The sequence below is a fragment of the Hippocampus comes genome, unplaced genomic scaffold (genome assembly GCF_001891065.2).
Source record: "Hippocampus comes isolate QL1 unplaced genomic scaffold, H_comes_QL1_v1.1 scaffold58, whole genome shotgun sequence".
Classification (NCBI taxonomy): Eukaryota; Metazoa; Chordata; class Actinopteri; order Syngnathiformes; family Syngnathidae; genus Hippocampus; species Hippocampus comes.
This window is the reverse complement of record NW_017805118.1, coordinates 638,487-659,896: the sequence shown is the minus strand read 5'-3', so window position 1 is coordinate 659,896 and position 21,410 is coordinate 638,487. Positions and strand designations below refer to the sequence as shown.

The window sequence follows — 21,410 nt, the reverse complement described above, 5'->3', positions numbered from 1 at the left end:
ATCATCTCTTCTGTTTATAGATATAATTGTGAATTTTCCTGATAGCACTTTAAGGTATCACGCTGTCGTCACTAGGAAATAGTCAGTTGACGTTGTCATCTGTCTTGATGCGCTGTGAATTTCGCCGAGAGGTGATCAGAATTATTATCGGTCGTTTTTGTTAAACCCATTAGCAACAAATTATAATATCTCCTTTAGCTATATTTCAGTATGGGTATTTTGTTCCCTAGCGCTCCGGCTAAGGTTAGCTTCTCTTTGCCAACTGCGCTTGTCTCGTTATGAACTGCTTTGTTGTCGAGCCACCAGATAACTTGCATGATCAATTTAGAAAGTGCTATCGGGTATTTCTGCTGCTTTGAACCGTTGTGATAATTTCCTTCCACATGCACTACAGGTAAGGTAACAGCAATGACTTCCTGACCAACCTCTTGTTTGTTACATTGTCACACACACACACACACACACGATTGATGTTGTTTTTCCAGAGATGGATTCTCAGAGCTCAAACCTGACCTGTGCCATATGTCTCGACTGTTTTCGCGTCCCTGTTACCATCCTGTGTGGGCACTCGTTCTGTGAGAAGTGCATCACTACCCATTGGGACACTAAAAGCATGTCTGATCTTGGACCGGACTGTCCCATCTGCAATGAGAAGTTTGCCACCAGGCCCACTGTCAAGCGTAATGTGTCCTTGTCTCTCCTGACTGAAGCTGCGAACAGCAACACCGGGCAATCCCACAAAGACCCTGGGAAAGAGGAAGGACCCGTGCTTTGTAAACTCCATCTTAAGCCTCTAGTTTATTACTGCAAGCGTGATCAAATGTCTGTGTGCTGCGAGTGTGCCATCAGAGAGTGCAAGAACCATGACAAGGATTTGTTGGAGACGGAAAAGAAAAACCAAAAGGTATACACTTGACATTTTCCGCCTATGCGTGGTTGTAGTTTGCACTTACTCTGGCTTCCGTAACTTGCTTTGGTATCTTGGTTTGTCGTCTTTTGTTTTTTTTTTTTAACGTAGCTATTATTGGAGAAGAAAAATGCGGAGGTGGCAAAACTCATTGAAGAAACCAAGCAAAGTATTAAAAACCTAACTGAAAATATCAACCAAGCTAAGGTAATGCTTTCATCATCCGTTACGTCAAAGCGGTCTCCCTAACCTTGGGTTATTTGATCACTATTCAGGAGACGATGCAGCAGACATCCAATCGGGTCACAGCCAAGTTTTCCACCATGATAAAAATACTGGCCGAGCGGCAGGAGGTCACCGAGCGCTTCATGGAGCAGCAGACAGAGGCGGCCGTCTCTGAGGCAACGGCGCGTCTCTCTGACCTGGAGGAGAACGTCCAGAAGCTGACAGCGAGCCAGATGAAAATCGCAGCTCTCCACAACCTCTCCGATACAGAGCTCATCAAGGTTTGGAATGATTTTTACTCTTTGCTCCCATTCACCGGGCCTGTTGGAAAGCATTATTGGTTGTCTCTCGTAGCTATGAGTAAAATGTGTCACCACACTGGCACCTGCTAAATTCGCTATAATGACAACTGGAAATCTCTGATCTCTTCCAATAGGAATCAATGCTCATAGAAGTTCCGCGCCTCAAGAATATCCCCTTCGACTTAACGCCCCACCTGCAGGATCGATTAAGTGGCATCACGGAGATCCTGACCCGAATCTCCAAGCTGGTGGTTGAGGACCTCGAAAGAGCTGTCTGCACCGTTGTGGGTCATGACATAGAAGGTAAAACCTAAACATTCAACCACCCTTCTTCTCTCCTTGTCTTTGCATTCTCACGGCTCTCCACCAGGTTCCCCGCAGGAGAAGAGGCCCATTCTGGCTGTGGTTCCCAATCCGGCTGCCCCGAGCCACCCTGGTGGAAAGGAGGGCCTGAGTGCTTGTAAGTTCCTTCTTTTGAATTTGAACTTTGAATGAATGAAATAATGAATTTCTAAAGTGCGGTGAAAATTATGAACGCCGATGCAAATGTGATTGTATTTTCACTGAGGGACGCAGCACTTCTTCACGAAGCCCAATCACACTTTGGCGATGACTGTCATAGAGCACGTGCATGTCGGAATTTCACACTTGATGGCATTCCAGATTCTATTTGTATACAATTAAAAACCGTGCATGAATTTCCCGTCTTCCCTCACGCCAGACAGATGCGCTCTGACGTTCGACCCCAGCACAGCCAACGGCCACCTGGTCTTGTCACAAGAGAACCGGAGAGCCGAGCACCTGACTTCAGGTCTGCGTCACGTGGCGGAGCACGCGTCTCGTTTTGATTCCACCTGGCAGGTGCTATGCAGCCAGGGCTTCAAACAGGGCCAGCACTACTGGGAGTTGGAGGTGTCCAAACCGTGGGCCTACCTGGGGGTACATGCTGACATGAGACATACATTATCGACTATGATTTTCCAATGTGGGCAAGCGCGGTGATGAGAAGTACAACAACATTCTCACTCCCGTTCGCAGGTCACGTATAGCACCATCCCCAGAAAAGAGAAAGGTCGGAGGTGCATGCTGGGTATGAACGAAATGTCGTGGAGCCTGCAGCTCGACGAGAAGCAGCTCAACGCTTGGCACAACAACCGTAAGGAGACCCTGGCTGGATCTTCTCGACACGGCCGTATCGGCATGCTGTTGGACTACGACGCGGGGACGCTCAGCTTTTACGGTGATGGACACGTCAAGCTGCACGCCTTCCATTGTGCCTTCACCCAGGAGCTCTTCCCTGCTTGCTGGATAGGAGAAGGCGTCAGCATTACGCTGTGCTCAACATGAGTGTTCCAAACTGGTTTTGCTTTTTGTTTAAAAATGAGAAATTTGTCTCAATTAAATGGAAAAACAAAGGGGGCGGGGGGGATAATTTGAGCTCTGCGGCATCAGTCAAAAATGCATAAATACACTGTTAGTGAGCATTAAATCAAATCATGATTTCCCTCATTTTATGTCCGTCCATTTAAGGTTGGCGGAAGCTGAAGCCTATCCCAGTTTTGGCATTGAGTGGGACTTGTCAGCCGTGCGAACCACTACGCTACCAAATTCCCCCATTATGTCAAATAGTCATCTGATCCCGTCCACGATGGAGTGTTTTGTTTACACATGAGGAGTTTTGCTTTATTTCTTACGTTACAAAGTGACACGCCGTATTGTCTGTGACATTGCTGCATGAAATTTCCCACGGCGTGTTCCCCACTTCAATTTTTGCCCCAACTCCCTTTTTAAATTATTTTTTTATTTAAGCCTCACCTTTTAGACTTTTTCAAATATGGACAGCAAGCCAATTGCACATGCTCATTTGACTTTTTTTTTTATTATTTATGTATTTTTTTTAAAAACTTTTAAGCCATCTGATGTTGAGAGTCACACAAACCCATTTTACGACTCATTCCGTATGTGTTGGTTATTTTGTATGTGGATTACTCTTTTTTTTTTTTTTTAAGTGTAATGTGACTTGTGTACTTTGAGACTCGCATCTTTAACTTTCAATCAGTATTTCGGGAACATGCACAAGTGTGTAATAGAAGGAAACAGCACACACACACTAAACCACATTCATGTGAAACAGGATCCATTTAATAAATACCTATTGGTTACATTAGCTGTCATTTAATAATTTTAAAGCTTCAGCATACTTTCAGCCATGCCTGAGCAAACAAGAGCCCCGAGATCAGCACGGGGTCTCAGCAAATGTTTAACATACAGTATACAGATAATTTAATCTACTGTAGTAGGAAGTACAGGCAATCTCCAACAAAAGACTTCAAGTCGGAATTGAGACTATTTTCTATCATACCAATGTTATTATTTTTTTTTTTTTACGATGCAGCTGGTTTGCAGTCCCGCGTTTCGTTAACTGTCAAAAAAAAAAAAAACATTTGCTTTTGGACAACATAAAACATAATCCATCCTGTCTGTACATCACCCTGACCCACCTTCCACCGTCTGATCTTAATCCTGGATCAGAGACTCACTGCTGGACTCTTACGCAGTCCTCTCACCCACCGCCATGTGCCGATGCCTTATACGTCCTGATAAGTGTGACACGCTATATATTACCTTCGAAATATATACAGTTAAATGGTAAAAAAATAAATTCCTACATTTAGCTAGCTCACTGGAGACATTCGCGGAGCAAAGTGTACCGTAAGATTCAGTCATACCTGATTGCTAGTAAAGTACGACCTTCAGTCATACCTGATTGTTAGTACAGTACGACCTTCCATAAATCATAGCAAAGCTAAATGAAGTGTCGGGGGGAATCTTGCAACACTCTCGAGACACGAAGAAGAACTAAGAACCCTCTCTCGTCAATTGCGTTTTCTATCCAGTATTTGATCACTTCAAATGTCATCCAAAGGGTTGGAATGAGTGGTTGAGAATGTGGTTCGGAAGACAAGAAGGACGGAAGTCAAGAGGGGAATGATCCTAATAAATTAAAGTGAACCGGATATTATGGCGGTCGATGGAGTCGGCGTGGCGAGTGGATGTAAGTCAAGCAGGTCTACTGGTTCTTTTTGTCTTCGGGAGGAGAGTAAGGGGGAGGCTTATCCTACACACACACACGCACACACACACAAAAAAAAAGATACATAACTACGGTTAGACGACAGTTGCTCAAATGGCGGGAGAGTTGCTTATCTGTAACGAGAGCTAGTGAGTGTCACAAACATCCGCGATGAGTCAAGACTTACCTCTGGCAGGTACACGTGCGTAGGCGGCAACGTGGAACAACAAGCGGCGCTGGCTGCGGCTTCGGCTGCTTTAGCCTCAGCTGGAAAGTAAAGACAGCATTGGCGAAAAGTGAACGCCGCTTAAACAGAGCGCGGTTTTGCTCACCGGCAGCCGTAGAGGGGACTTCAGGGTCATGCAGGGGCTGCCGAGGCTGCTGACCCAGAGCGGATGAATAAGGAGGCGGCGCCATGTAGGCTGCGGCGCGATCAAATGCCGGAGGGTTGGGGTAGAAACCATCTGCGTGGTGCAGAAATAGCACGTTAGAGCGACTCATTCTGGGTTTTATGATTTTTTTTTTTCCTCGATGATACCTGGAGGAGGTACGTCGGGGTAGGCGTAGCCTGGCGGGGGTCCGGCGGGATACGCCCCGTTAGAAGGAGGAGGCGGGTAAGCATAGGCCCCGTTAGCCATAAACGGACATCCACCAAACGCTGGAGTGACCGGCTGACCTCGAGAAGCTGAAGGACACAAAGCATGATGGGAGGACAGAGTCTATATCATGTCTTTTAGTCTGCTTTGTGTACCGAAACAAAAGCGTCCATGCGATGGTTCGTGTTTTTCATTTCGTCAGGGCGGCGTAATAAAGTCTGCATTTGCTCAAATAGTGGCCTCACCCTGAGTGGCAACCTGCAGCATGTATTGTCCAAACTCAATGGCGCCACCTGCAGCAAAGATGAGCTTGAAGCTTGTGCTGCCCTCCCAACCACCTAAAACACAAAGACCACCCACACACAGAATGAAGAAAATTAAATGTCAACATTTTGCAATTGGCTACAAAACGAACCTCCGGGCTCTGCACCGATGGTCCCCTTGATGTAATTTGCTCCCAGTACAGGTTGCTTGACCCCACAGCCTTTCATCAAATAGAAAGGCATCATAAAGGACCTGAGTGCATCTCGACCTTTGGCCACAAAGATCACCTGAAACGGATGAGAGAAAACATTTCGAATGCTGAATTTGTACATTTGCTCTAGTTTTTATGGTTGCCGAGTGATGATTTTAATCAACGGAATGTCAGTCAAAAATACACAAACATATTGTAAACAAGATTTGTACGCATAAAATCTATCACATATTGTATTGTGTTCGAGAGCCTTTAGAGGCGGGGCAAGGTGGGGATGGCACGTGACCTCGGCAAGTCTGCGTGTGAAATGTCTGGCGTGAGCTGTGGACAACAACAACTACTGCCGGTATGCTGATTGTGTTTACATTTTTCACAGCGTGTCTAAAAAGTGCGTCAACCACGATGGCTCTCCTTCGCCACATGCGAGGGCATAACAGCAAGTGAGTATGCGGTAACACCCCATAAAAACAACAATCCCTATAAACTGCGGCTTTCCACAATCAATCGTCAACACGGACCAAAATATAATTTGCTTTCAGAGGGACATGTGAGGAGAAACATTTAACATGTGCATTTCATCTCACCCTGTAGGGAGTCAGGTAGATGCTGCCCTTCTTACTCTTTCTGAAGGCCTCGGGTAGGCTGTCCGTGTCGCCGAAGACCAGCTCCACGTTGTCATGGTTCATCAAAACGCTGACATTAACACCCAACAACAATATCATTATTATGATTGTATCATTCTGACAGACACAAGTCGCCCAGACTGAAATTGTACCAGTATTATATCATAAGGATTGTCAGGTGACCAAACACTGCTCGTCAATTACTTTTGAGTTCTGTAAAAGGATTAGGTTGACTGTACATGCGATCTCCTGACAGATCATACTAATCTGATTTTGAGTCATCTGTTCAGGGGCTATTCTGGTAGATTCCAGAACAATCTACATTGACTTTATTTTATGTTAGTGAAGCCTGCTATCACATTCTGACTCCGTCCGTTTTCGTTGCAAATTGTATCACTCAATACTTCATTTCGATTGATATGTGACAACACGCCCGTTGACACAAGACCTCAATTATGTCGCTTGGAACTAGTGAAGGAAATTGGGAAAAACAAGCTAGCCGCTGAAATGCGTCATTCCAAGTGCTGCCTTTGAATGCGACCTGCGTGCGTAAAACGACACGAATATATCATTATCTAACACGTTTATGGAGTCGATTGGATTTTGTTAGCGGCGTCGCTACCTTTCACTGTTGTTGATAATGACTCCACCGGACTCCGAATGGTTCTGGTTAAGAGTCATGTCGACGGGCCTCCGCAACTCCCACACAGCAAAGCGATGATCGCGTGCGTCGTCGGTCACAATTTATCCGCAACTACAAGCCCGTCTGCAACACCGGTTCGCTTAAAATGACAGGAAAAAAAAAAAAAAAATCACGATTTTTTTTTAAAGATGTTGACGCCGCTAACTTCGGTACGGCACCTGCGCGTCACAGTCGAGGAAAACGCCCACATGCTACGTCGGAATGACGTCACCGTCATCGCTTGTTTCAAAAGCGCTCATAAAATATACAAAAAGATGAACTTCTTGAGTAAATTGCACTCGCCAACTGCACATTTGATTAATGAATAGAGCTATCGACACATATTTTTGACGTTTATTTAAAAAATGTCTTTCATGTTCATTCTTTGTTTTTAAATTTGACCTATATACGGTGTTTACGAATGATCCCATCTCTGCTCTGTTGCGTGACCTTACAGATGTTCACCAGGAGGTCAAGGCCGCACCTGGGCCAGCTGACAGAAAAGCCGTGTGATGAGGTCCTATGTTTGGAACATGCGCGATGTAAAACTAAAGGATGGAAAGTGTGATACATGTCTTTGTATCAATAAAACTACCGTAGACTATTTGCTGGATTGGTGGCTAGTCCCATCATTGTGAGTTTGTCTTGCAGACAACCTCAAGACAATCTGTGTGACACAAGTGATTTCAAATGTGCCCTGGAGAGTTTTTAAAAGAGACAGGTACAATGTAGGGAAGTATATGTGTAGTCAGTCATCCGCACTACCTCATTTTTTACCGGAAGTGATGACTTCCTGTGTGACAGTTTTGTCAAAAACACTCCGCTCATGCATTGTCACTCATACATGCAGGACACGCTGGCGGCTCATCAGAGAGCAACATTATGTCAGCTCAAAGGGAGACCACCAGCGCAGTGGAACTACTCAAAATACCTGAACAAGTAAGGGCTATAATTCTACACCGTGGTTGGTCACAAATGCGTTACAAAGTCGATGTTTATTCAATGAATGGAGGCATAGTGATGATTACTTCTCATTTTCTTCGAAAGATTATGATTAAAGTTTTGCAAGGTGCTTACACCCATTGTCATTCACTTACAAGTAGAAGCTATTTCAATACTGTACTTGAATGCACCACGATAGAAAATATCTACAACGAGATCTACTGTATGTCTAGTGTAAAAGAAAATGTATCAATGTAAAAAAAAAAAAAAAAATTAAAAATGGAGGACGTTCCTAAAAAGTGGACGTCATTTAAAATATGAAAATCCCAGTTACTAACTAAAAATAAATAAATTAAAAGAATTTGTCAACATTTCAGCAAAACATACATTTTAGAACCAATCGATAAACATTCAACAAATGTCTGCGCCTGTGACACAATATTTTCCTTTTTGGCCTCGCCTTTGCATTTTTTTTTTTTTTGTGCCATCTCCAAGTCATAACGGTGATCCAGTTGCTTGAAAATGGCCGTGTTTGAACTTTTTTGAAAGTTGTTTTGAACACACAAAAAGTCTCTTCGCTGCTTTTTTCACCCAAAGAACAAATACAACATAAAACTTATCCTTGATTTTAACATCATACTTTTTTATACATCTTGTTAGGATCGACGATTGTTTGAAAGAATCGTTCATGTTATTTGACGACGAAATGGTGCCAACTATTTTGGAACACCCTGTCATATTTTTCATAGTCCAGCATGTGCAATCGATCTCGTTCTTACAACAATTTCAAAAGTCAAATGCAGAAGCTCGCGATGGAGTGACAAAGGCCAAATGGTTATTTTGAACGCTGGTGCCATGAATCACAATTATTTTAGGATGTGAGTTTGGATCAGGTGATGCAGAATGAACCCAAACAGTCTATTTCCGCCCCCGAAAAAAGAGAATTCATTTTCTGCTAGTTGTCATCAAGGCTTTTGGGGAAAAGGCCTTAGACTGCACACATACAAAACAAACAACCATCACCCGCCCATTCACATCCATTGACAAATTAGACTCGAATTTTCTTCGGAATGTGGCAGGAAGCTGGACAGCACCCACACAAGTGCGGCAGCAACATAAAAAGTCCACAAGAGAAGTTTCGGAGAGAAACCTCGAAGCTCAGAATTGTGAGGCAGACATGCTAACCATTAGCTCACTGCGCTGCACAAAAATAATCCACTAGCTGTTACATCAAGTATATTTCCACATGCAAATGTTTCATTGGGATGGGTCTCTCACACACCTATGACAACCGTATCCAAAATAATTTTTGTGCTAATGTGCTCATAAATATTGAGTTTTAACTCATATATTTTAATGTTTTTTTTTGTTTTTTTTGTGGTTGTAGTTTGATTTTTTTTTTTTTTTTGAGATGGGATAACATCTAACAAGTTCGTTTTCAGTTGTTTTACTCTCTTGCATAGACAACTGCTTGTTCATAAATTTGACATGACTTTCTTTCCCGGCGGTGAATATCGTTACCTCATTGTTGCCTCAGTTGAAGTTTCATAATCTGGAAAAAAAGGAAGTTTGTAACAGACGCTGTAATTAAATGATCAAAAGTCATCCTTGTTGAACATCATATTTTAACATTTCAGAATATGTTAAAACCAACATTTTTGCTTCCTATGTATGAATAGTCCTCTTTATATTCTATTTCCCAGAACCTTGGCTTGTCAAGAATGAAGCAGGTAATCTGGGTTACAAAATACTGCAGATTTGTCGTAATGGCGCTGTGCAATATTCATTCGGCCATGTTTTATTATCTCTTCCTCGCTAGTATTCTCCCGGCCATGGGCGTAAACTGGGCCAGACAAGAAAGTTCCGATACAGGAGGGTGAGCAGACTCAAAACCCGAAATGGAACGTGAGAGAATATTTTCATTTTCATTTGTTTTAATTTTAGGATTTTAAAGATGAGGAAAACCCCGAAGAGAAAGCCCGTCACCTCAAAGAGCTACAGGTACAGTACGTCACCTGTCACGTAACTGCGTATCGTAACGGTCGGTACTGACAAGAACATCTTACTTTGCTTCTATTTAAAGCTCAACCCGCTGTATAAGGAGTTGTTGTACACTATTGCGCATAAGATGGGAAAATCGGCATCAACGGAGGTCTTTGCCGACAGCCAACTTCACCAGTATATCAAAGAGGTGATCGCCTTCTCGTTATTTATCACCCTACTCCCAGTCTCTTACGTACAACCCGTCTTTCAGCTGAAGCGTGTTGTCGTTTTATCCTGAATGTCAGCATAAAGCTCATTATGCCCAACTACTTGCGAGTGATGTTATGTTGCAAGGCGAGTTAAAAGAGATTTAGAAAATCAATTTTTTTTTTTTTTTTTAATAGGCTCTAACAATGACAGAATCTGAGCACAACTCTCTGATGGAAGTAGTACAAAACTCCGAGGTGAGAAATTTCAAAATCCTTTATCTGTCAAAAAAAAAAGTTTGGGGAGTATTCCTCCCATTATGTCATTTTTTGTTACCATGAAATACAACTTATTCATTTCACCTTTCCATCCACAAGTCATTTCTTGAAACGATTTGAAACTTACAGCCACCTGTGTACTGCCTGATGGCTACTGTAAAGGAAGCCAGGGGAATTCTGGGAAAAGATGTTAGCGGTGAGTTCACACATCTCATTTTCTTTTGTGGATGAAGAGGTTATAATTGTAACGTGTATTTCTTACATATTTTTGATGAATTTTTAGACTTTAGAAAACATTTACGTCTGAATTTTGGGGCGGCTTGGAACGGATTAGGGCATTTACATGGAAAACGCGTCTCTACTTCCAAAATTTTCTCGTTAAGAAATTTCTTCCAGAACTTTCAATGTCTTGTCCAGGTTTAAGTGACCCCTACTGCTTGCTGACCATACTGGAGGACGAAGAAGAGAGGCGCACACGTCGTTCCAGAGCCAAGGCCATTAAATACGTGGTCAAGGACGCCGTGTCTGACGATAAGATCTATCAGACCGACATCAAGAAGCAGACTCTCAACCCAATTTGGAACGAAACATTTATACTGTGAGATTGACGTGCATTTCTTCAGAGGATCGGCTTGCTTTTGTGTCATTTTGTTTTTATTCTTCAGGGAGTTTGAAGACATTGCGGGTGCCAGCTTCCACCTTGAAATGTGGTATGAGAGAAAGAAAAAAAAAAACATCCCTCGCTTGTCATTTTTCACTTCACAAAGCTCAAATCCTCACCTCGTCGCCGTTGCAGGGATAAAGATGAGGAGGTGTCGCTCACTCAAAAACTCGAGGAGATCACCACCAGTTTGTCGAGTTTAAGCAGGTCGCGTGCTAGGTTGACTCATCACACCCGAGCATTTGAATGAAGCGGGAAAAGTGACGCCATTTTTTTTTTCTCTTTTTCAGAATTCTTAAGGAGGTCACAAAGGAGAAAGGGACCGATGACTTTTTGGGGAAAGTTGTTATCAAGCTACAGGTCGAGAGTATTTTCTTACCCGTTTAAAAAAATTTTTTTTTTTTTTGCAATAACACCATCTTCTGACTTCAAAATCAACGTCCCATAACATCATTTCAGGATCTCCACTGCACTGAGGACAACTGGTACATTCTGCAGCCGAGAACAGAGACGTACCCGGACCGAGGCCAATGTCACCTGGACCTCAAGTTTATCCATAAAGCGGTAACAATGCATCTTGGTATCCGGCATACTGCCTTCATACCCATTCGCTCTTGCATTTTACAACCTAGGAACATTTGGATAGCTTTTCGGATATTGGAAATCACTCCCTTGGAGTTATCGTTAGTCCAGTAATTGGCCCGTAGTGGTTCGCTTGGCATAATTCCTACTTAGCCAAAATGGTTATTTATCTATGAATCTATGCATGTTCTATGATGAACTGTTTCAAGAGACAAAATGTGCTGTGTCGTATGACTGGCAGAGAGATGACACACTAAGCCCAGGTCGAAACGCTTACACCAACTACTGTGGAATCCTGCAACAGTTTGTCCTGTCTTACATTTCCAAGCAAAAGGTAAGGGGGTCTCTCAAATCTCATTTAAAAAAAAAATAATAATAATAAATAAAGAAACATACCAAGCATTGATGTAGCCGTCCAGCCACATTTTCTTTCATCACTTCCAGAGTTCCGCCCCATGGAAAGGGGAATTGTGCGGCGAGGCGCAGACTCTCCTGGAGCATTACGCCACACAGAATGACCTTTCACCTTTTCTTCAAGACTTGGCGTAAGCCGCACTGTAACATGAAAACAAGAATGTTTTCACTCACTGGGCTTAAAAAAAAAAAAAAAAAAAAGTCTTGGTTGAAGCACCGCTGCACTAAAATGGTGAAACGTGAATTTCAACACGGGGCTTCTCGAGCAAGATTTCATTATTTGGACCATTTGGTTCATAATTTTGTGTTCCCATGACAGGAAATGGGTGGCTTACAGTAAACTGTACCAAAGCATCGAGGTGGATTCCTCTTTGCTGTTACAACAACTCACGTGTGTGGAGTACCACTGGCATCAACAGGAGCTGCCATACCAACAGGTGGGAAAACCGCTAAGTCGGTACAATTATTCTAGTTTTTTTTATTTTTTTAATAAACACAAAATAAAACTTGAACACAATTGTTGCATCATGTCAATCAGAAGCAAGAACTGGGCGACTCTCTTCATGGTTTCCTGCATTACGGTCTCCATCTCGTGTCAAAATACCGAGACGTCTTCCCCCCGACGCCGAGTGCCACTCCGAAATTACACACACTGCTCAGGTACAAAATCGCTACGAGCTCTTTCCATGAACCACAGATGCTAATCCGTTCAATAAATAAACATTTGTCCTTCCAGGATCTTAGTCCAGATCTGCAAGACAAAAGCATTTCAGAAAATGAACCCGGCTGATTTTGAACTGCACGACGAGGTGGCCGACGCGGTCCAGGTCCTGTAGCAGCCACAATGATGTCAGTCATATGTTGAAAATCATTGATCATGATGAGAATTTTGTTCTCGCTGACAGACGGGCACGCAGGCGTGGTTTAGCAACAAAAAAGGTTTGCACCAGCCAATGACCAAGGTAAAACACATCACGTTGCCTTTACAGAGTACGGTATTGAATTAATATGTCCAGTGGACAGCTTATCACGTTATCAGGTTACAGGGTGCATGAAATGGTTTATTCAACATGGCATCGAATAAAAGCTCAAATTTCAAATCGAATTTAGTTTCCCCGTCCTTAAGCCGTAAACTTTATCAAAGTGGATAGCGGGTGAGCTAATGGTGGTCGTCGTTTGCCGCTGTCACCTTCAATTTCGAAACGAGTCATTCAGTAAAACGCAGTGAGCAAAAGTACAGTCATCATTCTTGTAAAATCATCCCGAAATCATCATACTAATATATTTTCAAAGACATCCTTTCATCCAGTTTTTGTGGGAATTCATAGATTGTGTTGCGGTGTCTATTTTTTATTTTTTTTTTGGGGGGTGCACTTGCCCCTCAATCAGGAGCTATCAGAGATCATTAGCGCCTTGTCCAGGTTGATTGTCGAAGTACGGGATGACATAAAACTCAACAGGGATGTCTGGAACAGAACATTTGTCAGGTAAATCCAAAAAATAAAGCAATTGTATAAATACGAACATTGTAATTTAGTTACTCGTCGATCACTTTTGAAATAAAATGTGGTTCTTTGGTCATCGTGCAGTGCGGTACAACTGGACGTGTTCACTGAAGTCTACGAGAAGTTCGATTCTCTGGTAAGTGAGACAAGTAGTTTGTACTTGATGTCATTTTTATCACCTCACCGACTTTTTTTTTTTTTTTTTTTAATTTGCGCAGCTTGCTACAGAAGTGAGAGAAACCTTATCTCAAATGGAGGGTCACATTGATCAGAGTCTAGCCAACAGCCTGTTTCCTGTTTACCTGAACCTGCAAGCCATCCGCAAGGACAAGGCCTTCTTACAGAAAAGGTCAGTCGGACTGCAGAATTGATATCGTTTCAGTCATTTCGGAAAAAAAAAATGCAATTTTTACCATGCATCAATTTAGCAGTATGACTTTCCACACACACCCACGTCAGCGGAAGTCACAAATTGGACAAAAGTTGCATTTAGTCTTTGTCAAAATAACATTCTTTTACTGTTTAGTTGATTCAAAATGCGCAACTAGATAACGTAGCGTATAATTAGCATACGAGCTATTTTTTTCATTTCAGGGGTTTACTGAAGCTGACAAACTTTCATGTGAGCTTCAGAGAGGCTCAGCCTTTCTGGCTCCACCAGATATTCAACACCACGATGGACAGAGTGGAGAGGGCCGTGAAAGTCGACAAGGTATACTGCTTCGTGTTTCCGTGCGCCGCATTGCGTTTGTGTTTATGAGTCGTGACACGTTTTGAATATGGCTCTCAGCTACAGCCCATGCACTCCAGTGCAGCACCCATAAAACACAGCTCCTCGGCCGTGGACCTGGTTGCTTGCATCCAGCCTGTGTGCGACATGTGGGAGCAGATGTCCTGGCCGGACCCCGAGGAGTCATTCATGCTCATGGTCAAAATCACTGAGGTGTTGTATACTTTTTCACATAGTTCTGATTTGACATTGCGACCATGTAATAAAAGTCAGAAACGTGCTGCAGTTTAAAGATTTTGCAAAATTTTGAACTTGAGTCCTTGTTTGGCCTTTTTTACAAAAAAATTAAACACACCACACCATTAACATATATTTTTTAAAAGGAGATCTAGTGAAAATTAAAGAAATAATAATTATAGCATACTCTAAGCAACCAGTTGCTTGTTCTGTTGAAATTAGCCCATTTTTAGTGAACCTTCAGGCCTCACCTCATACACTGCTGGGCTAATAGCGAGTACTGATTTATTGAGTTATTTTAACACGGTGATATGGTTATGGCTGTAATTCATGCTACATGCTAATGTTGATTATAGTGTGTTTTTTTTCTGTATGTGTGTGCAGGATGTTTGTAAGATTGTGGTGACCTACTGTCATCGTCTCAAAGCCAGAGTCAGGATGCTCTCTGAGAAGTCAGACCATGGAAGCGCAATTAAAATGGTGGAGGGTTGTCTTGCTTCAAGAAAAAAGAAAACAGGTGCTCCACATTGAAAAGAAATATCAGTTCTAGTTCTTTCTTCTTCCATAGCTGTGCGTTGTGGTGAACGACCTGGAATACCTGCGGTCCGTCGTGGCGCAGCTTCCCGCGAAGCTAAAATGGGCGGCGCTTTGGGAGCGCACCCGACACGCCATCGGGGAAAGTCAGTTTCACAACACGCTGCAGGCGCAAGTGCAGCAAACTCAGGGCGCCCTCGGACGAGAGATCCGCTCCGCTTTGGACACGCTGAGCAAAAAGGTGCGTGAGATGTGCAACAAGCACTTAGTCGTCTTCTGAGAGAGGGGGCCAACATCTTTTCTTCTGTCTTTTCAGTTGAATGCAGATATTGAGACTTACGTCAGAGGAATGTCAACCACAACGCAAAATCCCTCCAAATCCACAGAAGATGTAAGTACAGTACTTTGCTTCGCGCAATGAAATAATATTTGTCTTGTTACCTTAACCTCATCGAATTTAGGCCGCAACCCCTCTCATGCGCTATCTGGAAAAAGAGCTGCATTACATGAATGAAAACTTGGTTCAAGAGAACTTCAACAGGTGACGGGAGAGCCCCCCCCCGAGAACGTTGTTTGTGAATCCAACTTGACACAAATTGCTCTCTCACGCGCAGTCTGCTGACTCCCTTGTGGAACAACTCGGTGAAAATCCTCTACCAGATGGCTGCTGCGCATTCGCACCAAGGGGGGCTCATGGTATTCTGTCACAGGCTGCTGTACACACTGCAGGTAAAGTGCATAGAAGCACATCGTGGACTCAATTGCAATGATCTCATACTTTTATTCAGACTCTCCCAAAACTGGAGTAAATTCACAAATGTCCCTGAAAGGGTTTAAAAAAAAAACATGACTGATGATTTAGCTCGCTGTGATATTCATTTCAGTGCCTGGAACAGTGCTTCCACGGCGAGGGTAACGGTCTTCCATTGGAAACACTCCACTCTGATGATTACAAGGTAAGCGGATAGAACTGTCGACCGTATGATGAAAAAGTTCCGACTAAAATCTCGCTGCTGATGGTCGTAGGCTCTCAAGGCCTACCTGACTCATCACTCTCTGAGCAGTCGCCAGCTTGTGGACAAGTACCTCGAAGGGAAAATATTGGAGCAGGTGTGATGCTTTCGTATTTCTCTTTTAAGGGGATATTGTGCATCTGTATTCTTTCAAACTATTACTTTGTCACGTATGCCACAGAGAGTGACTGCCGGTGAGAAATACGGCGCGGTTACACTTCGCACCAACTACAGGAGATCGGACCAAAGACTCAGAGTTGAAGTGTTGAACGCAGCCAACCTTCTACCAATGGATTCCAACGGTGAAACTTAACAGAAAAGTCAGAACACACATGCAAAAAGTCTTACATTTCATACACAAGGCAATTCAATGGGCTTCACACAACCAAATCACAACACCTAAAAACATTTAAAAAGTATAGGGAACAAAAAATGTTTTGTTAAAAAATAAAAGAAGGGACATCGACAACAATCAAACAGAAGACTGAATGGTATTTAAAAGCAAAGTCAAGATATAAAAGGTAGCTTTCTATAATTACTGCCAATATTATTGAGATTAAAGGTCAGATTCCATACATTTTTAGATGATTTTTACACACAGAAGCGGGCGCTGTCAAATCTTACGTTGTTGAGCCGATCAGTGGAAGAGAAAGTGAAAGTAAAAGTGAAAGTGATGACTGTGACGACGCTATTGAGGAGCCCGGTTTAGAGTCGACACAATACCACGCACGCAGAGTTGATTAGAAATAATACAGGATCGATGTATTTTTTTTCTCGAGCAACCTCAACTCGGTTGCACAACAGCCGGCCGTGCTGTGCGTGATTCATAACAACGCGTCGGCCGTACATCAAACGTTACAACGTGGTGGACAATCTTGAGTTGCATTTTTTTCAATGCATAGAAATGTATAATCACCATTTCTGAGGTGTTGTAGATGCATGCAAATAACTCCTCACCTTTTGCCTGCGCCGCTTTTCGAATGCACGACGACCGGGACTCCTTCCTGCCGCAAGCTGATCACGCTGCCGATTGACTTTCCGATCCACTTCTCTTTTCGTTATCCTTCGGAAACCCGAAGAAACGTGCCATTCCCCTCGCCGTTAGTGCAACTAACTGCCACACAAAAATGAATGAACCATTGTTTAAGCGCTAAAGCAACTGAACGCCACAGTCTCCACTTCATTGTTTGCCTATGTGACGTCACAGACCCGGAAATACCCGAGATTCAAACCGCAGACGACTCATTATTATATTAATTGATTAAACTATTATCTACCTACGATTTAATCACTTTCGAATGACGTTTATGCATCGTAAAAGGGTTTTAGAGGTCTCAGGAACAACTTTTCAAACTTTGGTCACTGACCTTTAATGCTTCATAAGTTCATAAAATGAATAACATTTTACGTAATTGCCTGAGTATGTTCTTTTATTTACTTTTCTGCCGTGCATCCTGGTGACATTTGTCTTATACTGTATCTCCTGCGTTCCACAGGTTTAAGTGATCCCTACGTGCAGTTGTGTCTGGAGCCTTTCCACACCTTCCCTCTTGTAGAACCTTGCCGCACTCAGATAAAAAGCTGCGATCTAAATCCTCTCTTCGATGAGGGCTTTGAGTTGTAAGTCTGCTTTGCTCAAATTCTTCTCACGAGCTCTCATACACGATCTTGAACTAACAAATTGTCTCCATCACATGACAGCCTGATTGGGTTGGATCAGTGCCATGCTCCAGGTGCATGCTTGGTAGTGACGGTTCTGGACCATGACACCTTGAGCACTGACGACTTTGAAGGTGAAGCCTTCCTGTGTCTCAAAGACATACCTGGAGTAGCAAATACAGAGGCAGAAAAACACGGACCGGGCTTTCATCCCGATCCAGTTCCTGCTCAAATTCGTCTCCCTTTGATGCATCCAAAACCTAATGGTATGATCTTGCTCTTTTGGTTGGTGTCACTGTTTGAATACAAATCTAATAGCAAATTACATGTTCATTCATGAATCTCAAATGTTGAACACGGTAGTTTTCGTGTGTACGCCTTACTTTTATTGTCATCAATGTGACAGTCACTGCAAAAAAAAAATCACGCTGACCACCCACGGCAATCACAGCCGGTTGTGTTTACCCATACCTTCCTATTTTTTGCACAGGGGTCATCTTTCCTGACTTAAATGCAACCTTTCCTCACCCTCTCTTCTCTGTATTCCCAGAAAACAGTATCCTTAAATTGCTGGAGTCCAGAAAAGGCGATCGAGAAATACAAGCCTTTGTGAAGAAAAGAAGACAAAGAGAGAAACAATCCAAGGAGCGAAGTCAACCATGACACATGCACGTTTTTTTTTCCATCCAAAAATATACAATTTGTTTTAATGAACTAAATCCATTCATAATGAAACACTGATATAAGACAGTCCACTTCCTGATGCATTTTCTAATCAGTGCGGTAAAGTTTGTCAATACACAGAACATGTTAAGACTACAATGAAATGTCAACAATGACAAGCTGCCTTGGGAAAATACGGCAGGTTTGAATAAACATGTGAGTAATTGAGACGATGTGAAAAGTTATGAAATTTAAAAAAAAAAAAAAAAAGTAATTTAAAAGACTACACAAGTCGACTGAGTATATTTCGCTTGATTGTGTTCATATGCATTTCTCTTTGAGAAACCTGAGTGCTTTAACAGAGGCTGCCTGTTGTATAGTTCATTCTAAATGTATTCACTAAGTACTTTGTTCCTATTTGCATGTTTTAATTATTTATTATTTCTTTTGCTAAAAATTACAATGAAAACAACAAATTCAGTATATAAACAACACCTCCACTAACTCCTGTCGGCCCCCTTTGGCTATAGCTAGATATATTGTACAATTTATATGGATGAGATGAAATATGCCCTTTAGGGTTTATATCACATCACCTTACTAAGACTCATGATTTGGTTAACATATCAAAATGTTGCCGTTTTGCCTTGTCATCCATACATTGAGACAGTCTGACATTGATGTGGACAGAAATGATGTCAAAAACGTATAAAAGTCTGCACGTGATTCATAAGTTAGCATTTATGAAATTTGTTAGCCATTACAAAAACAAAAAAAAAATTAATGCTAAATGCTTTTTGTTTTTTTTTTCGTGACATGCCACGGCAATGCATTTTGAAATCCCCGCCGGCAACTCTGATGATTGACGGCGCTGCAAAAATAGTCACTTGATTAGGTACACTTGTATCATACAGTGCAATCCGGCTGTGTTACTTTATATATTACATTATTTGCATGAGGCCGAGCAATTCTGCACTTCTGGCGACTTCTACCTTCACAATCAATTCCTTTTGTCAGTCACAACCGAGTAAGGATTGTTTTCTATTTGGGCAGTGCCGGTTATTTCTCATTACAAGCACGTGTCGTGTACCTCAAGTGGCCACATTTCATTCTGAAGCAGAGTCTTAAAAAAAGAAGTCAAATATGCTAATTGATGTTAATTAATCACATCAAGATTACAGTAGGTGTAAAAAACAGTGGTGCTGGTCATGAGCAATCGGATGAAAATATGCTGATGTTCCCATTGGTAAAACTGGAAATTATTCTCTTAATTACTCACGAATGGCTGATTAACCACAAGCACAATGAAGCCTTGTATTTGAAATTTGGGAACTGGTCGTCCATTATTCATTGAAAAATGTGCTCAGGCCATAGCCATGTCTAATGTAGAAATATTGCTTTGGGGCCAAGGAACTATGTTGACATGAGGGGACAAGCTTCATTTAGTCAGGCCATAGCCTTGTCCAATAGAAAAAAAGTTGCTCGAGGCAACTACAAATCTTTTTGCGTGGATGTCAATCTGCATGGATTTTTGCTATTCGAGGCAGCGCCTGTTCACTGTACCCCATGAAATGATCGTCTGTCGGGAATCATCATGTATTCACGTTGCAATAAAGAGTAAAAAAGAACCTCGACAAAGTCTGGAATGGTGTCAAAGATCCATGGCTGGTGGTCGTGGAATCAAGACTGACTAATGTGGAATCTCCGATGTGTGTGGTGGTCTGACTGGTCCGAAGTGTCAGGAGAGCTGCTGCTGCTTCTGCTCCAGTGTTTGTTCAGGACAGCGAGGGCACTCTGTGGAGGTGGAGCAGCTCTCGCAATGTAGTCCATGGCCGCATGGCAGCGAGACGGAGCCCTGCTCTCCACACGACACACAGCACTGCCTCTGTTTCTTGTACACCACCTTGGGACAACACAAAGAGACTCTTTAGTCAAGGAATATGACATCTACTCAAAAAAAAACACATACAAATAATGACCTGTGAATGATGATTGATACATTTCGCACAAAAAAACTTCAGTATGGCTGTTGGGTGTGTCATAGTTGAGGTATTTATTACCTGTTCCACAGTGTGTAAACAGCTGCAGAGTTGCGCTTGCAGACTGAGGATGGATTCCAAGGGAAGTCTGTGTAGCATCTGCAGCTGGTGCAACGATAGATGGGGATTGTCTCCGCTCCTCAGGGTCTCCAGCGCCTCCTCCAGGAGAGAAGATTGTCTCTGTGCCTCCTCCTCAGCCTGCCTGTTTCTCTCGGCCTCCATAGCCAACCGCGCCGCGTGGGCACGTGACTCCTCAGCGTCTGCTTTCAGCGTGGCCCACGACTGCAGGAGAGTGTCGTTCAAAGGTATATATATTGACAATATATATTTTTCCAAAAAATTCCAGCTTTAGAATCCCTGTTACTTACCTGAGCTGTGTGTCTCCAGCTGTGTCCCCACTGCTTCAGCGCCCTGTGAGCCTCCTCGAGCTCCTGTTTGAGCCTGGATGTCTCCGCACATGGGCCCGAGGGCATCAGGGCTGGGGGTGTGCCAGGGGAGCCCTGGCCTGACGGGAAGTGCTCCCAGATGTTACTGCTCATACCATTAAGACCTACAAAGCACAGATGAAATGCAGGGAGTGGATATCACGTGGCAACTCTCTCTCATGTGAGCAGTGGGGTGAAGTTCCACACACCTAAGGAGCTATGGGATGGGCCCAGGAAGGGACTCTCTTGCTGTCCGGGTTGGGACAGCTGAGTGGAGAAGAATGGGGAAGCGCGTGGTCTGATTGGGGGCGACGGCGAGGGAGAGCTAAAAGGAGCAGGTGTGCTGAAGGATCCTGGGATGTTGACTGGGGCTGAGCTCTGAAGCCGGTTACCTCATTTTAAAAAAAAAGAAATAAAAAAAAGAGGGGAGAGCATATTGCGTTGAGCCACGTGCTGCTGCTTGGAAACAATCATTTCTTGTCGCAGATGTCACGCAATTACCGAGCCTCACTCCCACCCGCGGCAGACTTGAACTACTCTCCAAGCCCCTTTCCAACGCTGAAGTACCAAAATCATTCAGGTCGAGATCATCCAGCGCCGACTCTGCGACAAAGACAGCACCAGAGCATCAAAACAACTGTCAACCACACACAGA

The 21,410-nt window shown here is 43.1% G+C and overlaps 4 protein-coding genes across 7 annotated transcripts in view; 2 read left to right on the top strand and 2 right to left on the bottom strand.

Annotated features, from left to right (window-relative positions):
- Positions 1-54: 54 nt before the first annotated feature.
- Positions 55-3,598, top strand: trim65 (tripartite motif containing 65). The gene is made up of 8 exons (XM_019865616.1): positions 55-394; positions 486-904; positions 1,019-1,114; positions 1,183-1,413; positions 1,569-1,737; positions 1,805-1,894; positions 2,156-2,373; positions 2,473-3,598. Exons 2-8 carry the CDS (start codon positions 488-490, stop codon positions 2,779-2,781), a joined length of 1,530 nt encoding a protein of 509 aa, XP_019721175.1. The 5' UTR covers positions 55-394; positions 486-487; the 3' UTR covers positions 2,782-3,598.
- Positions 3,599-3,838: 240 nt separating this feature from the next.
- On the bottom strand, positions 3,839-11,954 carry wbp2 (WW domain binding protein 2). 2 transcript variants are annotated; one of them, XM_019865621.1, is made up of 10 exons: positions 11,933-11,954; positions 9,347-9,377; positions 6,163-6,271; positions 5,519-5,654; positions 5,349-5,441; positions 5,046-5,192; positions 4,840-4,971; positions 4,695-4,774; positions 4,198-4,552; positions 3,839-4,163 (listed from the first exon to the last, which is right to left on the bottom strand). In XM_019865621.1, exons 1-9 carry the CDS (start codon positions 11,937-11,939, stop codon positions 4,505-4,507), a joined length of 783 nt encoding a protein of 260 aa, XP_019721180.1. In that variant the 5' UTR covers positions 11,940-11,954; the 3' UTR covers positions 3,839-4,163; positions 4,198-4,504. The 2 variants fall into 2 exon arrangements, with proteins under 2 accessions (XP_019721180.1, XP_019721181.1); XM_019865622.1 differs by lacking the exons at positions 9,347-9,377; positions 11,933-11,954 and adding an exon at positions 6,824-7,103.
- On the top strand, positions 7,702-18,543 carry unc13d (unc-13 homolog D (C. elegans)). 2 transcript variants are annotated; one of them, XM_019865612.1, is made up of 34 exons: positions 7,702-7,822; positions 9,529-9,555; positions 9,645-9,701; positions 9,770-9,826; positions 9,909-10,016; positions 10,213-10,272; positions 10,423-10,489; positions 10,711-10,891; positions 10,959-11,003; positions 11,090-11,161; positions 11,245-11,314; positions 11,414-11,518; positions 11,778-11,870; positions 11,981-12,081; positions 12,270-12,387; positions 12,489-12,610; positions 12,687-12,777; positions 12,856-12,912; positions 13,340-13,437; positions 13,540-13,591; positions 13,674-13,804; positions 14,050-14,167; positions 14,246-14,398; positions 14,807-14,902; positions 14,991-15,197; positions 15,273-15,347; positions 15,418-15,497; positions 15,571-15,685; positions 15,841-15,912; positions 15,983-16,066; positions 16,151-16,271; positions 17,466-17,589; positions 17,671-17,894; positions 18,179-18,543. In XM_019865612.1, the coding sequence occupies exons 1-34, from the start codon at positions 7,766-7,768 to the stop codon at positions 18,289-18,291; spliced, it is 3,351 nt and encodes a 1,116-aa protein (XP_019721171.1). In that variant the 5' UTR covers positions 7,702-7,765; the 3' UTR covers positions 18,292-18,543. The 2 variants fall into 2 exon arrangements, with proteins under 2 accessions (XP_019721171.1, XP_019721172.1); XM_019865613.1 differs by lacking the exons at positions 17,671-17,894; positions 18,179-18,543 and having other exon boundaries at positions 16,151-16,289; positions 17,466-17,538.
- A 9-nt stretch (positions 18,544-18,552) lies between these two features.
- Positions 18,553-21,410, bottom strand: part of unk (unk zinc finger) — a 7,029-nt gene continuing 4,171 nt past the window's right edge. For both annotated transcript variants that reach the window (XM_019865614.1, XM_019865615.1), the window contains exons 11-15: positions 21,257-21,358; positions 20,965-21,147; positions 20,699-20,880; positions 20,352-20,612; positions 18,553-20,194 (exon numbers count right to left, since the gene is read on the bottom strand). In XM_019865614.1, the coding sequence (XP_019721173.1) occupies positions 20,030-20,194; positions 20,352-20,612; positions 20,699-20,880; positions 20,965-21,147; positions 21,257-21,358 (893 nt within the window). In that variant the 3' untranslated portion in view covers positions 18,553-20,029. The remainder of the gene's footprint in view (positions 20,195-20,351; positions 20,613-20,698; positions 20,881-20,964; positions 21,148-21,256; positions 21,359-21,410) is intronic.

What these genes read in the sequence shown, in the direction of transcription:
- trim65 (XM_019865616.1), top strand. Translation starts at nt 488, where the DNA reads ATGGATTCTCAGAGCTCAAACCTGACCTGTGCCATATGTCTCGACTGT. An exon ending in AAAATATCAACCAAGCTAAG is followed by an intron (nt 1,115 to 1,182) that starts GTAATGCTTTCA and finishes ATCACTATTCAG; the next exon opens with GAGACGATGCAGCAGACATC. An exon ending in TGTGGGTCATGACATAGAAG is followed by an intron (nt 1,738 to 1,804) that starts GTAAAACCTAAA and finishes GCTCTCCACCAG; the next exon opens with GTTCCCCGCAGGAGAAGAGG.
- wbp2 (XM_019865622.1), bottom strand. Translation starts at nt 6,882, where the DNA reads ATGACTCTTAACCAGAACCATTCGGAGTCCGGTGGAGTCATTATCAAC. An exon ending in GCTGCAGGTTGCCACTCAGG is followed by an intron (nt 5,193 to 5,348) that starts GTGAGGCCACTA and finishes TGTGTCCTTCAG; the next exon opens with CTTCTCGAGGTCAGCCGGTC. An exon ending in AGTCCCCTCTACGGCTGCCG is followed by an intron (nt 4,775 to 4,839) that starts GTGAGCAAAACC and finishes TTTACTTTCCAG; the next exon opens with CTGAGGCTAAAGCAGCCGAA.
- unc13d (XM_019865612.1), top strand. Translation starts at nt 7,766, where the DNA reads ATGTCAGCTCAAAGGGAGACCACCAGCGCAGTGGAACTACTCAAAATA. An exon ending in ATGGAAGCGCAATTAAAATG is followed by an intron (nt 14,903 to 14,990) that starts GTGGAGGGTTGT and finishes CTTCTTCCATAG; the next exon opens with CTGTGCGTTGTGGTGAACGA. An exon ending in AAGGGAAAATATTGGAGCAG is followed by an intron (nt 16,067 to 16,150) that starts GTGTGATGCTTT and finishes CGTATGCCACAG; the next exon opens with AGAGTGACTGCCGGTGAGAA.